The sequence below is a fragment of the Etheostoma cragini genome, chromosome 3, assembly GCF_013103735.1.
Source record: "Etheostoma cragini isolate CJK2018 chromosome 3, CSU_Ecrag_1.0, whole genome shotgun sequence".
Classification (NCBI taxonomy): domain Eukaryota; kingdom Metazoa; phylum Chordata; class Actinopteri; order Perciformes; family Percidae; genus Etheostoma; species Etheostoma cragini.
This window is the reverse complement of record NC_048409.1, coordinates 5,274,042-5,289,240: the sequence shown is the minus strand read 5'-3', so window position 1 is coordinate 5,289,240 and position 15,199 is coordinate 5,274,042. Positions and strand designations below refer to the sequence as shown.

The 15,199-nt window shown below is 38.0% G+C and overlaps 3 protein-coding genes across 3 annotated transcripts; 1 reads left to right on the top strand and 2 right to left on the bottom strand.

Moving 5' to 3' along the window:
- Positions 1–1,964: 1,964 nt before the first annotated feature.
- LOC117942119 (protocadherin Fat 4-like) lies at positions 1,965–3,934 on the bottom strand. Its single transcript, XM_034867446.1, has 3 exons — positions 3,769–3,934; positions 2,603–2,831; positions 1,965–2,345 (listed from the first exon to the last, which is right to left on the bottom strand). Exons 1-3 carry the CDS (start codon positions 3,823–3,825, stop codon positions 1,981–1,983), a joined length of 651 nt encoding a protein of 216 aa, XP_034723337.1. The 5' UTR covers positions 3,826–3,934; the 3' UTR covers positions 1,965–1,980.
- A 4,476-nt stretch (positions 3,935–8,410) lies between these two features.
- hmgb1b (high mobility group box 1b) lies at positions 8,411–11,260 on the bottom strand. The gene is made up of 5 exons (XM_034867273.1): positions 10,990–11,260; positions 9,633–9,788; positions 9,343–9,488; positions 9,077–9,251; positions 8,411–8,956 (listed from the first exon to the last, which is right to left on the bottom strand). Exons 2-5 carry the CDS (start codon positions 9,777–9,779, stop codon positions 8,837–8,839), a joined length of 588 nt encoding a protein of 195 aa, XP_034723164.1. The 5' UTR covers positions 9,780–9,788; positions 10,990–11,260; the 3' UTR covers positions 8,411–8,836.
- A 678-nt stretch (positions 11,261–11,938) lies between these two features.
- Positions 11,939–15,193, top strand: LOC117941991 (testis-expressed protein 26-like). The gene is made up of 7 exons (XM_034867272.1): positions 11,939–12,259; positions 12,745–12,829; positions 12,932–13,094; positions 13,200–13,356; positions 13,512–13,697; positions 13,802–13,951; positions 14,060–15,193. Exons 1-7 carry the CDS (start codon positions 12,247–12,249, stop codon positions 14,191–14,193), a joined length of 888 nt encoding a protein of 295 aa, XP_034723163.1. The 5' UTR covers positions 11,939–12,246; the 3' UTR covers positions 14,194–15,193.
- Positions 15,194–15,199: the final 6 nt, after the last annotated feature.

Here is a 15,199-nt window from a genome sequence, read left to right as displayed (position 1 = left end):
AGAACTCAGGGTCATGGTCATTACCATCCTCAACATGCACTGTGAGATTCATTATGGTGGCCATCTTAGGTGAGCCTTCATCAGTGGCTGTTACAGTTATAGTCAGGATGTCTACCTGTTCCCTGTCCAATTCCTCCTCCAGGTATATTTTGCCACTCCTATTATCAATGCTAAACACGCCACCAGCAGTGTTGTTTAAATAATATAAAACGTCCCCGTTGGATCCAATGTCTTTGTCCACAGCATGAACAGTCATTATAACAGAATGAAGTGCGGTGTCCTCTGGTATACTGACTATTTTACCTGACACAAACAGCGGAGCATTGTCATTGACATCGTCAACCACCACACGAACGTGCGCTGTGCTGGTGAACTGTAAAGACACAGGCTGGACACAGTCATTGGCTGTCACAGTCAGATTGTAGAAGGGTTGTCTCTCTCTGTCTAACTCTGTGTTCAAGCATAAACTGCCAGCTGTGTTTATGAAGAAAGCGTCCTCTTTATCTCCATCGGCCACTCTTAGCTTCAAGTCTCCATTGTCACCTGGCAGAGAGGAAAAGATGATACATGACATTATCCCAAATTATGGAATGTCCTTCTCATGATGGCTTGGTTACTATATACATAAATCAGGGAACCAAACATTTCCCTTTTAACGTACTGAAACACATGTTTGCCACCAAGTATGCTAAGAATAAACATGAATAAACGGCAATAAAAAAGATGCTAGAAATAGGAATTAACTGGCAAGTGTGAAAGAAAGGCTCTGCCAGCAGATCACTGGCAGATGTTTATTTTAAATGCGAACTTTAGCCTCCAACTAAACATAAGATTTGGATTTTCAGGCATTTTCCCAATCAACACACATGCATGCACTAAAAAGAAAAGAAAGAGGATGTAAAAAGGGGCACAGGGGCTGTGCATTCAGTTTCCTAATTGGATTTGGCAAGAAAGACTGTACACACAGATCGGTAAGCCCGATTTAGTAACAACATGCCCACCAGTGTTGAAACTGAAGCAAACAGGAGAAAATGGCACAGCTCAAGTGAAACCTTGGCAGCACTTTCACCTATGCTGTGCATTAGCTCCTTAGCCCACTGTCAATTATTATGTAATATATTAAAAAAAGGAAAATCCAAGGCACTCTCGTTCAAAATTATTTCCAAAGCCTTTGTTTTACTGGCTATTTCAATGTGGAAAATTTAAAAGACATAGGGAGAAGCCACCCACGTGTGAATTCCCGACCCCAAAGAGCAGCTCCAAACATCTGACTGTACTTCTTGAGCACCCCAGACTTTCCATTATATAATAATATTATATGTATCTCTTTTTCTCTGGAATCAAGTAATTCTACAAAGATTGATTGAAAATAAAAAGCTGATTTTAGCTGTATTTAAATTCTAAGAACTCTATATGGTGAATTTGTTCCCCAACAATGATTATTGAACATGTAGATGCTGTTTTAGATAGGTGAGGTGCATTAAACTCTGGCACAGACAGACCTGTACCCGATGTGGGGCCAGGTTCTCAGTCATGGCCACTAGAGGGAGTCATTGGCAAACACAGGCCACTTGGTTCCACTTGTATGAGAAAAACACCTCATGGGGAGAAAACTCACCATGAAAAAACTTAGCAAACTACAGATCTGCAACTTTTCCCATCTATCAACAAATATTTCTTTTTTACAACAATGTTTTGGTTCATTGTGACTGTGCAAAACGTTGATCATATTAGGGTTCTTTTTGACTGTTATGATGTGTAATCTTGCTTGGCATTGCATGTTGTCAACACCTTTGATCTGATTTCTGAAGATGCATTCATGGTTGCATACATGCACAGAATATGTATACATGATGCAGCCAATGGCTGTTCAATTTGCCCATCTGTTGCAGATAGCCATCATTTACAAATTGTGACGTTTGTTGGTGCTGCTTTGTGTCTTAAGAACATCAGATTCTGATTGTTGGATGAATGTTGTATTTAAATTGTACTTTTGCACTTACCATCATCTTTATCTGACACATTTAAAAACAGGAAGCAAGTGCCAACCCTTGTGTCTTCCAGCACTGACGCAGAAAAGGCATCCTGACTAAAAACAGGGGGGTTGTCGTTCACATCTAGTACATTGAAGTACACCCTGACACTGGAAACCTGTGAATCCCCCTGCTGCACCAACACGGTGAGTATGTAGAATCTTTGTGCTTCGAAATCCAGGCTGCGGGACAATAGGAACTCCCCTGAGAAGGGGCTGAGGAGGAACAGGTTCTCCCCGTCATCCTCCTGCACTGAGTACGTGATAGGCGTGAGACCATCAAACACCGTATCCACCTTTCCCACAACTGTTCCTGTCAAGAAACGGATGATTCACAATCACTGAATCTAATGACTGTTAAATGAAGAGAACACATTTGGCAACATTATTGTCAAAAACAGAAGGACCTTCGCTATCCTAAATGTTAAAAATGAGGATAGTCTATACAATCACAAGCTAAATAATTACTGAAGATTTAAAAAAACTGTCATGTCTGTTAAAAACTAAGTTAATTATCATGTATTGTGCCTAATTTACATGGGGAAAGGCCTTGTTGCACAGAGGACTAACCTGGTAGTGTGTCTTCTTTCACTTCAAATGAATGAACAGTTCTGGAGAAAGCCATCTGTGATCCCCATCTGTTGTGGGAGTGTAACCCAACTGTGCCATGCTTGGGCACAGCATTAATAGATGTAAAATACCAGGAGGGACCTGAGACGGTATCTACAAGCTGTCCCTCGATGCTCCCATTCACTGTATTTCCAGATAAAGGTTCATGAGAGGATGTAGTATTTAACACCTGAGGAATCAGGGAAAAATAAATAAATCCATCTTGCTTACTTGAGTCTTCAAAGTCTTCTAAGTTTCAATGTGAGTTGAGCATGTTAAAGCGTCCATATTCTTCTCATTTTCAAAAAAAATAGTATTTTGTGGTTGTACCAGAATAGTTTTACATGGTTTCATTTTTAAAAAACACTATATTTTTGTTGTACTGCACATTGCTGCTGATCCTGTTTTTCACCCTGTGTGTTGAGGTCTCTGTTTTAGCTACAGTGTGAAACATCTGACTGCTTTACTATCTTTGTTGGGAGTCACACATGATCAGTAGCTAGGTAAGATCCCATCAGCTAGATAACTCTTTCTCCAACTTTGGTCAGTACAAGGCAGGATTAGCTGGGAGACTTCTTCTAGACGAGGGTCACTTGTGGAAAACCTGCAGAACAGGGACAGGAAGTAGTTCTTTTGGAGATAATGGTTAACTAGTGTGTGTTGTAGCAGTGTTTTGCCATTGAGAATGCGCCAGCATGCTACGGTTAGCCACCTCATCTCGGCTAGTGACGTAGAATGCCGTGTAGATTTGGATGAACCCACCCAGAGACTAAAGGCAGAGGACATTCAGAAACCGGGATATCACTCAAAACAGCATGAATAGTTTTTTTTCCAAGTTTGTATGCGTGTAAAGCACCAGAGACACAAAATAACACCCCAAATCCCAGAAAAAGTGCTTTCTTGCATAATAGGGGCCCTTTAAGTCTTATTTTCTTGTCAAAGTGAAATGTGCATAAAGTTGCAAGTTAAATGATAGACAGAGATACTTTATTGTCCCAGAGTAAGATTTGTTTTTAGTTGATCAATTATTAAAATTCAAATGCCATTAATTTGTTAAATAATAATAAATCAAGTTCTATTCAGTTGTCTCTCACTGCTGCAACATACGAGCTAACCGGCCAACTTACCAGAAAATGAAACAATAAAGTTGTATAGTTTCTGCAGTGTCGAGTAGACTCCATCATGAAGTTGGCTTTCTAAGTGCAGTCCTCATATTTGCAAAATCAAATTAAAAAAGAAGCTCCCGAGCAAAACAAAACTGCTGGAAACTGCACAGGGTTACTTTCACACAAGACCAACAAATGGAAAACTATAAAAGCTGTATCCATAGTGATTTCTCAATCTTCTGAGCTTGTAATCCTGACTGACACACCCCTTTGACATCACTCTATGCAAATCCTGGAGGGGAAAAACACTCTATTAAAGCTCCAAAATGCAGCAGATTGAAAGTTTTTTGTTGTTATATATATTTCAAAAGAAGCATGCCAGGCAATCTTTAAATAAATTAGCCCACATGTGCTTGCTTTCTTTATAAAATGAAATTTGTGAAGTATAAAAATTAAAAGAGTAATAATATGCATTACTGAATCAGTCCGTTTTATATTCTCTCCGTGGATTTTGCTATTGAAGTTCTTGGGTGTAGAGAGGAAATGGACTCTTTGAACAGGTACCTCTTTTAAAGTAACCCAGAGGGAGCCTTTCTTTCTACATTTTTGACAGGGAATTCATTCAAAGACTGCAAAGCGTCCATTCAATGAATGAAAGGAGTGGAGAGAAAAGAAAACTGCTACTCTGACATAACACTGTGGCACAGAATGTTGAAGCTGAATTTAGAGCAACAGATTGTTGCTGTGTACCAACATTACTATAACAGTTCATCAATTGTACTTAATTAACATGACTAGCATTGACAAAACAGTTTCTCTTAAGGTTTCAAACTGAACTTACTGCCTCTTATGGTAAATAAAATTAATGGTTTACCAAACTACCGTTACTATAACACATAATTTAACTGGTACACAGGGGAACAGAACCACTGTCGTCACTGCTTTCCCCCCCAATACAAACTGTGATCCTAATGTTAACTAAATGCAGAAACACTTAAGATAAAAGCCTGTTTCAGTGTATAAGCAAACGGCTTCATTTATATTTGCAAACACTTCTAAGAGGACAGTTCTTTGTGTTGCAAAGGTCAAAAGTACTGAGAAAAGTTGGATAAATGGACATGTGATGCCCCTTTAAGTGACTGTGAGGCCACTGTGACTGTGAGACTGTCTCCAATTACACGGAGAGGAAACTCTAACCCTGCAAAGGATCACAAAAGGTCCCTGCCTGGACTCGCTGGGGAAGTGCACACACAAACCTCTAAAAGAACTTTTCTGAGACTAGGATAGACACACAACACTTGATTTCATCTCTTGGATGTGGTCAGTATGACTCAGCCAAATGTTGCAATTCATCCTTGTTTGTCACGAAGAAAACTCTACTCATTCTTACATATGACTGTTTGTCTTCTTGGATTGAATTATAACTATTAAATTATATAAATAATATAATTACATAATATAATGACATTTAGGTGGGACAAACAAAATAGAGCACTGTGTGTTGTATGTTTGGTACAGTAAAAGTACAAGTATCTTAACAAAAAATTACTTTGGTAGTGGTTAAAGTCAAGTTTCAGAATATTACTTGAGTAAAAGTATCTGATATTTTTTGTACTCAAGTACCTTGAGTAATTTTCTGATATTAAATGTACTTAACTATTACAAGTACAAGTAAATAAAAACTTGAATTATTAACTTTATTGCGTCTTTCTTATAGTAATGCATAATATTCAGGGTATCCACACCTTAAACATCAAACTCAAAGTCTGACGTCAACAAAGACAAAAACAGAAACAACATTTTCAGTTTTTGTGAGGAAAAATGTAGCCCACTAGAAAATTTATGGAAATAAATATTGATGTATTGTATTATTATAATATAGTCAAATAAAACTTAGTTAATCTACATGAAATGCATTTAGTTTTTATGAACCAATTAAAACATTGGTTCGTGAGTTGATCCCGCCTTGATTGATAGGTGACAGCGGAAGCTTCTCTGCTACGCAGACAGCCAGTCTGTTAGCGGTCAGACAGTCATTATGCACCAATTAAAACATTGGTTCAAGAGTTGATCCCGCCTTGATTGACAGGTGACTGCGGATGCTTCCCTGCCACACAAGGGACACAGCCAGCCTACTAGCCGCGGGTGCGAGGAGATAATAGAGATATTAACATTGAAATATAATTGCATATATCATCTCTAAACAATTGAAAAAGTACGTTGGGAACTGTACCGCTGCCAGGGAGCCATGAGGGATTTTCGTTGTGTGGGATTTTCGTCGTGTTTGACAAACGTGAAACTTGGTGAGCTAGCCAAAGTAATCAAAGTATTTAGTGCTATGCTACAGTAAGCTAATGCAGATATTACGCACCATGTCATGTATTTTACTAATGTTACCATATTAATGCAAATTCATGTGTCAGTTTCGGTTTTATATTAAATATAGTTTATCTAAATTCATTTACAATATACATTTGGGTTATTAATAAGGTCATTTGCAGTAGCCTATGGATGTAATTGTATTCCTGTATGTTGAGTGCACGGTTTCAACACGTGCATCTAGCTTCAGTTGTAGTTAACACTGTTGGTATGCATGGTGTAAAGAGATCAAGGTATGTGGCTAGGAAACTGGGAAATGTATTTTTATTGCAGAATTGTACAAGAAATGAGTACTTGGTGTCACATATGTTAAATACATTGTACTTCACTCATGTATCATATGTTACCATAGATTCCATTATGTCATTCAGACCTTGTTTACACAGGTAAGGTTTTTGGGGTTTCTTGGAAACATTGGAAGTTTGATGGCGATCCACCCAACCAGAACTACAAAATCTTAAAGGATGGTATTCTATTTTATTTTATGTCATGGACTAACAACTTTGAATATTGTATTTTATTTCTTTTATTTCCATTGTATACACCATAAAGACATCTTAGGCTCTTTAGAAGGGGAACCCTAGGGTTTTATATTCATGCTGTATACTATTCATGTCCATAAACACATAAATATTTTCATTCTTTCTTTAATAATTGTGTCGTTTCTGTTATTGTTTCAGTCTACTACATCCTTCTTATTTAAATCTTCTGAAACCTAGTGTAGATAGATAACCTACATAGATATTTAATAAATGCTCCAAGAATCTTTCACTCCAACGTACAAAGTTGCGAATACCAAAGACGCTAGTACTAAAGTAAAAGTATACATTTTATTTAGGAAAAGTAATGACATAAAAGTTTTCAGAAATGTATATAAAGATATAATACATAATATATATAATCTAATAATGTATGTAAACATGTATAACGCAGTAAAAGTACAGCTACGTGACAATTCTACTTAAGTACAGTAACAAAGTATTTGTACTTTGTTATATTACATCACTGGTTTAGTACAAACCTAAATTGTGAAAGGAAAAATAACTAGTTGAACCTCAGAACAGTTCATTACCAAAAGCTGTAGAAACAGGCAGGTGTATCGCTGAGAAGAAAATACTTTGTTTGCTGATTTAGGTGAGACTGAAGATGTTTTTATTTCTCATTATAAGATTATTTATTGGCTTTTTGCTTTAGTAAAATGTCCTTAGTTTCTGTAGGTTCTTTGGAATGATTGACTAAGACTCTAGAAAATGAGTCTATGATGAATAATTTTTGGAAGGCAACCTTTTGTTTGGCCGATTTCATGCTTGGGACAAAAGACAAAGTTCTGTTTTACAATGTACTGTATGAAGGTATGGGCATGTCTGACCATGTCTCACCACTGCAACAGTTCTTTGTGTGTGTCCTATAAGTCCATGTGGGCTGGGCACTGTGTGTGACACAATACCTACAGCGTAAACCTTTAACTGCAGCTACTGTACAGTTTACTTTATTGTGGTGCCACCTTCTGGTGACCACCTTAAGGTTCCTCAAACCACAGTACAATAAACAACCAGACATTACACTCACTTTTTAAAGCTATTGGCATAAAAACAATACAACTGTGCAAGCCTAGCACAAGATAGGATACAAATCAGCCAGATAGATAACACACATGTTCTTTGTGCCTCATACTGTGAACTTCTGCACATTCCCAAAGCATTTAGAACTTTAATATAAATACTGCAAACTATATTGGTTTTGTTTTTAATCAATATTTTTAATATACATTAGTCTATTTTGTAATTGTTTCTACACCTTTGCAGTACTTGCCTTTTTATTTTCTGATTATTGTTATAGGACATTGATTCATTAACTATTTCCAAATAAGACATTTTTGGAACTTGATTTGAGGTCATATGTTGCTGCTGGCCATTACCCGAGTCCAAATATATATTTCTAATCCAGAGGCAGCTTCACTTCAAACAAATCCTAAACTAATACAAAATCGGGTTACTATTTAGTCCTCATTTCCAATTTAGACTAGCTTCTCCACTATACTGTATAAGTATAATTTGACAGCAGATGTGAGAACAGGAAGCAGTTGTGTGTTACATTGCACTTATTCACTTGTGCATCCACCAGCTATTCTTTTTAAATGAAAAATCTCAAACCCCAGATTGTTTGAATTATTTATGTGTTCACTTGAACAGCTACATGTTCTACACATTGGGTCCTTGAAAATTGACAGGTAGCCCTGGGAGATGTTAAGATAACTGAAATTAAAAGAAAAAACAAACTTCTTAAAAAAAAAAAAGACCTTTATTGAAGACATTCTTAAATGTCAACTGTTTTTGATATTAGAGTGGTATTCAAAGAACAATAAAAATACATCAATACAGCACATAAAAAAATATTTTTCAAATGAAGAAAAATACACTACCAACTCAGAAATCTTATTTTTGAGTTGTAACACCTAAAGACTAGTTTTTTTCTTTTTGATGTTTAGTCCTCCTAGTATGCCAGGGGATAAAGAACTACCACTAGAAAATCTCAAAACTCAAGATATGTAGTGTTAACTTTACAAAAAAAGGAAAAATAACACTGTACATCTTAAAAACATTAAATATACACATGTTCTTGTCAGTCTGACTTATATTTCAAGATGGTGTATGGAGTATAATAGGGTTATATGGCATAAACAAAACTTCAGGTCCCATGCCTAGGAAATCTATTCATCGTCGTCGTCCTCATCGTCATCGTCCTCTTCATCGTCGTCGTCATCATCGTCGTCTGCTGCGGCAGCAGATGCTGTTTCCACTGTGCCCTTTGTACGGTAAGCAATGATATCCTGTGGAGAGCCCAAAGTGGTTTTAGCAATAGAGAGCGACCTACTCTTTCACATGCTTTAAAGTAAAATAAAACCTTAAAAACAACAATTTGTTTTAATTGTTAAGCTTTGTCTATTTACCTTGTCGTATTTCTCCTTCAACTTGGCAGCCTTCCTCTCATACGGCTGCTTGTTCTCTGCTGATGAGCTGTTCCACATCTCTCCCAACTTCTTTGCAGTGTCCCCAATGGTGAGTCCAGGATGCTCACTTTTTACCTTGGGGCGAAAGTCTGCACAGAATATGAAGAATGCAGACCTATGGGGACAAATGGTTCAGATAAGATATAATCCACTTGACACTTAGTGTCATAAAAAATGGTGTGGAGCAAGTTGATTATGATACATACGGTGGCCTCTTGGGGGCATTGGGGTCCTTGAATCGCTTCCTCTTCTGGCCCTTGGGGGGGTCGTAATTCTTCATTTCCCTTTCATAACGCACCTTGTCTTGTTTGGCCATATCTTCAAAATTGCCTCTTTCTTTCTGTGACATTGTCTTTTGGGAAGACAAAAACAGTTTCAAACAATCTTGAAGACCTACACTTCTTTAAAGAAAATATTGAATTCAGAGAATAAAAAAAAAATCCATTAAAAAAGAACAAAAGAAGAAGATTTGGATACTGAGCATAATTTAATTTACCTTCCATCGCTCAGAGCATTTCTTGGAGAACTCTGCAAAGTTGACAGATGCTTCAGGATGTTTCTTCTTATGCTCCTCTCTGCATGTTTGCACAAAGTAGGCATATGAGGACATTTTGCCTTTCGGCTTCCTCAGATCTTTCCCCATCTTGGATCGCTAAATAGAGAAGAGAAAAAACATGTTTTGAGATAAATGTATCCAAGTCTAATCATACAGCAGCATTGGCAATATTTAAATATCTCCCTAGTCAATTGTATGCCTCTTGCTTTGTCAGTTCCATCTATTGTTTAGAGGAGGAGGAGGAGGAGGAGGAGGAGGAGAAGGAGGAGGAGGGGGGTCCGGGATGACTAATAAGCTTTTGTATGTAGAGGCCAACATTATGCTTCCTTTAGTACTATCTACATTCAATAACAATTTAGTGTATGGTAATTTACGTCCAGCATGAATTCATTGTGATATATTACAGAGTTAACGTTAGTGAAAACAATTATTTATTAACATTAGCCTCCAATTTAAATACCATGTAAATAAATCCATAAAACAACAGCGTCCGTCGCCTTTGATTGTTCGCTAGCTAGCTGTTAGCCACTGTTGCTCCGCTCTTGTGTCTTCTTGGTTTTCGCGTTAGCCTTTTAGCTAGGCTAGCTAGCTTTATCAAGCTGGCATGACACAGTGCTCATTTCATGAGACAATTATTAAAATGGCTGATTTGATTGCAAACAATGGCTAGCGGGCAGCTATCACACCCCACCCGCATCTCAACAGGCCTCATATTTAACCTCAATGGCCTGTCCGGGTAATGTAGATTAAATGGTTTAAAGTTTAAATAGAAGTGGTGATGACTGCGGAGAAAGATGCTCCGCCTGCACCACTGCATCCGGCGGGCTGCCTCAGCACCAGTCTGCGGTATTAACCTACGTACACCTTCTCGCTAGCGTTAGCTTTTATGATAGCAACACGGCCACACCAACCAGCCACCATTACCATGCTAGCGTAGCAGGCTAGCTATGTCGGCTAGCTCATAAGACATTAGCGGACGTTACGCTAACCCGAGCGTAGTCAGTGACTTGCCCATGGGGGTTATCCTATCCCACCTTGTTTTTGGAAACTAATATCAGTGATAGGTAACTGCGCAGCTAAATTAGCAAGATAGTGTTAAACATCAGCAGGAGCTTGATACAGTGTTAGCATTTTATTCAGCTCAGTCATGTAACTAAACATGTACGTTAACGTTAAAGTTACAACGCCGTTGTATGCTGTGCAAACCTTATTACAGCACACGGCTTCAATCATAACAAGTACATACTGGTCGCGTTGTTTATAAGTGACGTTAGCGTTGAACATGTATTATGCTTACCCCTGAAGCCAGCTTTACGTCGGTACGTATCAAACAATGGAAGAAGAAGCACCGTCCGTCAGTGCGCGGTCTCTCGGCAGTGAGGATGCCTCTGTGTTTGTCTTGTGTGTCGGGCTCCGGCTGTTGAAGATTGGCTGCCGTCAACTCCTTGGAGTACCTTATTGGACACTCGTTGTCAGTCCTGCTTGTTGCAAGTAGTACAGTTGGTTGTCCAAAACACGACGGGGCGGTGGCGCTAAACTTGAATGTCAAATAGCCAGTGCCTGGGAAAGCTTTAAAGTAACGTTATGTATAGCAAGTATATTCAAATTGGCGTGGTACGTTAAACAAGTGCAGTCTTATGTTGTGGAATAAATACCCATTGTTAACTTAAAAGTAGTACTACAATGTGCAATTAACCCATTAATAATAATAATAATACACGTTACCCGTAAATAATCAAATATGCATAGGCCTAACTAATTTAGAGTGTAATAGGACTATGGTAGGCTATATTACCGGATTATCAACAGGTAGTTAGCTGGTTAAAATGGATCTGATTAGAGTTCCAACCACGAAGCGGTAGAAGCCTTATGTTTTTATTTTATGATTTATATTTATTTTGACAGGGTTTAAAGATTAAGATTATTTAGTTATGTAGGAAGAGTAAGTCGGAAGGTGTGACTTGTCCTCTAAAATGTAATTGTTGAAACTTCCATATTTGGAAGATGTTTATATCACAAATTGCAAAAAGATGATTTTCCTGAAGTTAGGGTGCAGATTGAGTGCAATAATGTGAAGTAGCCTACTGTATACAATTATCATTCAATGAGATAATATTATAGTTTTTGTACATTTGTTGTTTATCTGGAGTGTAACCAGTAAAGTATAAGTGTAAATGTATTGTATTTCTCTCTGAAATGGCAGAGTTAAGGATTATAGCATAGAATGAAATTGTACCACTTGTTTAATTTTTAATGCAACATCTCCCCCACTGAGCAGCTCACAGTGGCCATTCAAATGTTGTAGGTCTCCATAACCACAGCACCTAGAAACACTCTGCATCAGTGAAACGCTCTGCCTCTGCACATAAGAACAATACCTGAAAGCCAAACGTTCTAATTGTTATACACACACACAGGCTTGAATTTATCCACAGTTGTAAATTACGTTTTTTTGGATGCCATCAATGAAGTGAACTGTCACCTGGAAATGGGAAGGTTTTCATTACAGTGGAAACAACTTCTGTAGCACAAGGTGTCAGAACAGTGGTCACCAATGGCAACCAAAGGTAATGTTAAACCAAGGATATGTAAAGATTGATGTGTTAACTTACTTGAATGTAATTTAACTTAGTTCTGAATTGCAAAACACATTATTTTTGATTTAGCAAGAATCTTATTATTTTCTTACATTTCTATTCTCTTGCTTTACTGTAATATGCTAGGTTTCTTATGTTGCCTAATTAGACTATATGATGTCTGTCTTATTTAATTTGTGTCTGTCTTGTGTATCTGTAAATTTTTGTTGTTGTTGTTGCTGTTTTTTATGGACCGATCTGTTACTAAAAAAAGAAACACTAGTACTGAACATCAGTCAAAAATAAGATAGTCAAGCACAGTTCTCTTTATAGTAAAAATGCAAGTACAACATTAATTTTACAGAAAATTTCAGGTATCTTTTAAGGAAACAAAATATTGTAAGTAACCCAGAGTAACTGTTGAAAACCACTTATCAAGAATTAAGGGTTTCAGTCTAATAGTCATTTTCTTCTAGAGGGAAAACAGTGGTGGGATCCATATGAAACATCTCATAGAAGACAATTTGTCTACCGTCCAAACTCAGCTAAAGAGATTCTGCTGTAAGTTCTATTCTTGGGCTTTGGTTAAAGTTCTGAATATACATGCAGAATTTGTTGTTTCTGTGTATGTGTAATTGTATATGTATGTTGATGCATATGTAGGTGCCCAACGTCGACTTCATTTGTAGACTCCAGTTCACAGTCTAGACCTTTTGGTTCAACTGTGTACAACAAGGATTTTTGCTGGAAGCCAGCCTGCAAACCTGAATGCATTCGCACAGGAACCGCCTCAGGGCAGAGGAGAAACAACCCACATCCCAGTCAGGTTGGTATTTAGGCTGTGTTAACCTCAATTCTACAATCATAGTTGAATGCCATGCTTGACCTCTCACAATGTATCGTAACCTTTAAAGAAGCTATTTTCCCCAAGTCTTTCATCATGTGGAGGCTGCCTAGGGACGCCACACAAAGCTCTGAGTATGTCAGCTTTCCTTGGAAATGTCCCCCATCTGAGGAGGAGATCCGTAAGGCCTGGACAGCACAGTACAGCTCCATCTACAGATGTGACTACATGGGTATGCCCCAAGGTATGACAAGTCTATCGGTTCAGTCTTGTGTACATGAAAGCATGTCGGAACAGCTGAACTGCTGACATTCAAGCACTCAGGTGTGTCCAAATGAAACAATACACATATTTCTCTCTTCAGCTCTTTTTACTTTTGTTGTGGAACTGCATTGACAGGACATGGGCATATTAAACAAGCAGAAAGAAGACTTACACCTCTGCACAGCATGCTTGAAATGCCACTTTCTACTGATACAGAGATGAGGGACAATTACCGCCAGCCTAAGCTAAATCCTGAACTGCTGGGCAACTACTCTCTCTACAGCTGCAGCCCACATCCTAACAACGCCTGTCGTGGTATAGGTACTGTATTCTTAAAATGAAATACTGATGTAAACACTGTTAAGAGTGCTTGCAGTTCACCAAGCCTAATGCTTTTTATCAATTGCTTATCCTCTGTGTTGCAGTTCCAACTGTTGTGCAAAGGCACACTCAGCAAAAAAGATCAGACTTGACCAACTACGACTGTGGAGAGAGAGTCACTGATGTCACATGTGAGAGAAAGTCTCGGCTGCCCCAGGAGCTGCAGCAATTACACAGAATTTTACCAGAAGAGGGTTAGCGTCAACCAATGCCTTTGAATGTTTGAGCATTTTGACAGGTTGCTTACTGATTTTTATTTGGACAGACAGCTAGTTCATGTTTTGTGTCTTTTGGATTTGCAGAAAAGGAGGCTGTAAGAACAGTTTTACCTAAAGATGTGTACCCACACAACAGTGAGAAAGTGGATAAACTCCCAGCGGTTGTGTCTAAGTCCTGCTCCCCAGAGAGAATATCAAGCTGGCCAGGACCTCTCTGAACCTCACGGCTTATATTAGTTGTTTCTTTATCTGTCTTTGTATTCTGTGTATTTTTATGTAATTCATTTTCATGGTAGGGGTAAAACTGCAATAATATAACCAATGTACTGTAAATTAACCGTGTCTTGCAGAATTAGATTGCTGTCATTTTTGCGTGGAACTTGAGTGTTGTGATAATTAAACATCTCTGTAACATGCATCAAAATCAATGAGATCAATAAACGATGATTACCTGAAGATTGCTACATGTAGGGTAACATTCTGTCAGGTAGGCAATATCTATCAGAATGCCTTACTTAATAAATGTGGCTAAAAATAGGGTAGCTCAAAATGACAATGTAGGAAATATCGATCAGAATGGACTACGTCATCTATAAATGTACTTAATTTATTAAAGCATAATATAAACTGTGCATTTCATTGTTTCTTTTTAAACGATTGAATATGGCTTTAACATAGATATTTCTCGCTTTGTAAGTGCAGCCTTCTGTCTTTGGTGTAGTCACAGTTGTCACTTTTGGTATCTTAGTAACCATGGGGCCACCTGCTCTTCTCAGGTGTAATGTTAGCGCTAGTGTCAGGTAGACTAATGTGAGATCTGTCTTGTTAACATCTGTTTGGATGTCTGAGGAAATGTGCTGCGCTAAAGTCTGCTTTTTACATCACATCACTCTTTAATTTACAGCCTCTAAAAAGGATGCCATTTGGCAAAAAGACCCGATCTTCTTCAGTTTCAGGAAGATTAGAAACCCAACATGCGACCAGGTAATCTGCTGCTTTGTTTCTCTCCTTATTACCAGTACAAAATCACATGCTTTGTTGAGTTTTGGTATTACCAGTTTTCTCTTAGAGTTTTAATGTCTGGATTAGGGATAATGGGACCATAGATTGAGGCCTTGCCTTGTCATATTCAGATAATGTTTACTGTTGTCATGATGCTTGAGTTCCATCTGTGGCAACACGGAACAGTTACCATGTAGTATAGGAAGTCTGGTCACCTGAAAC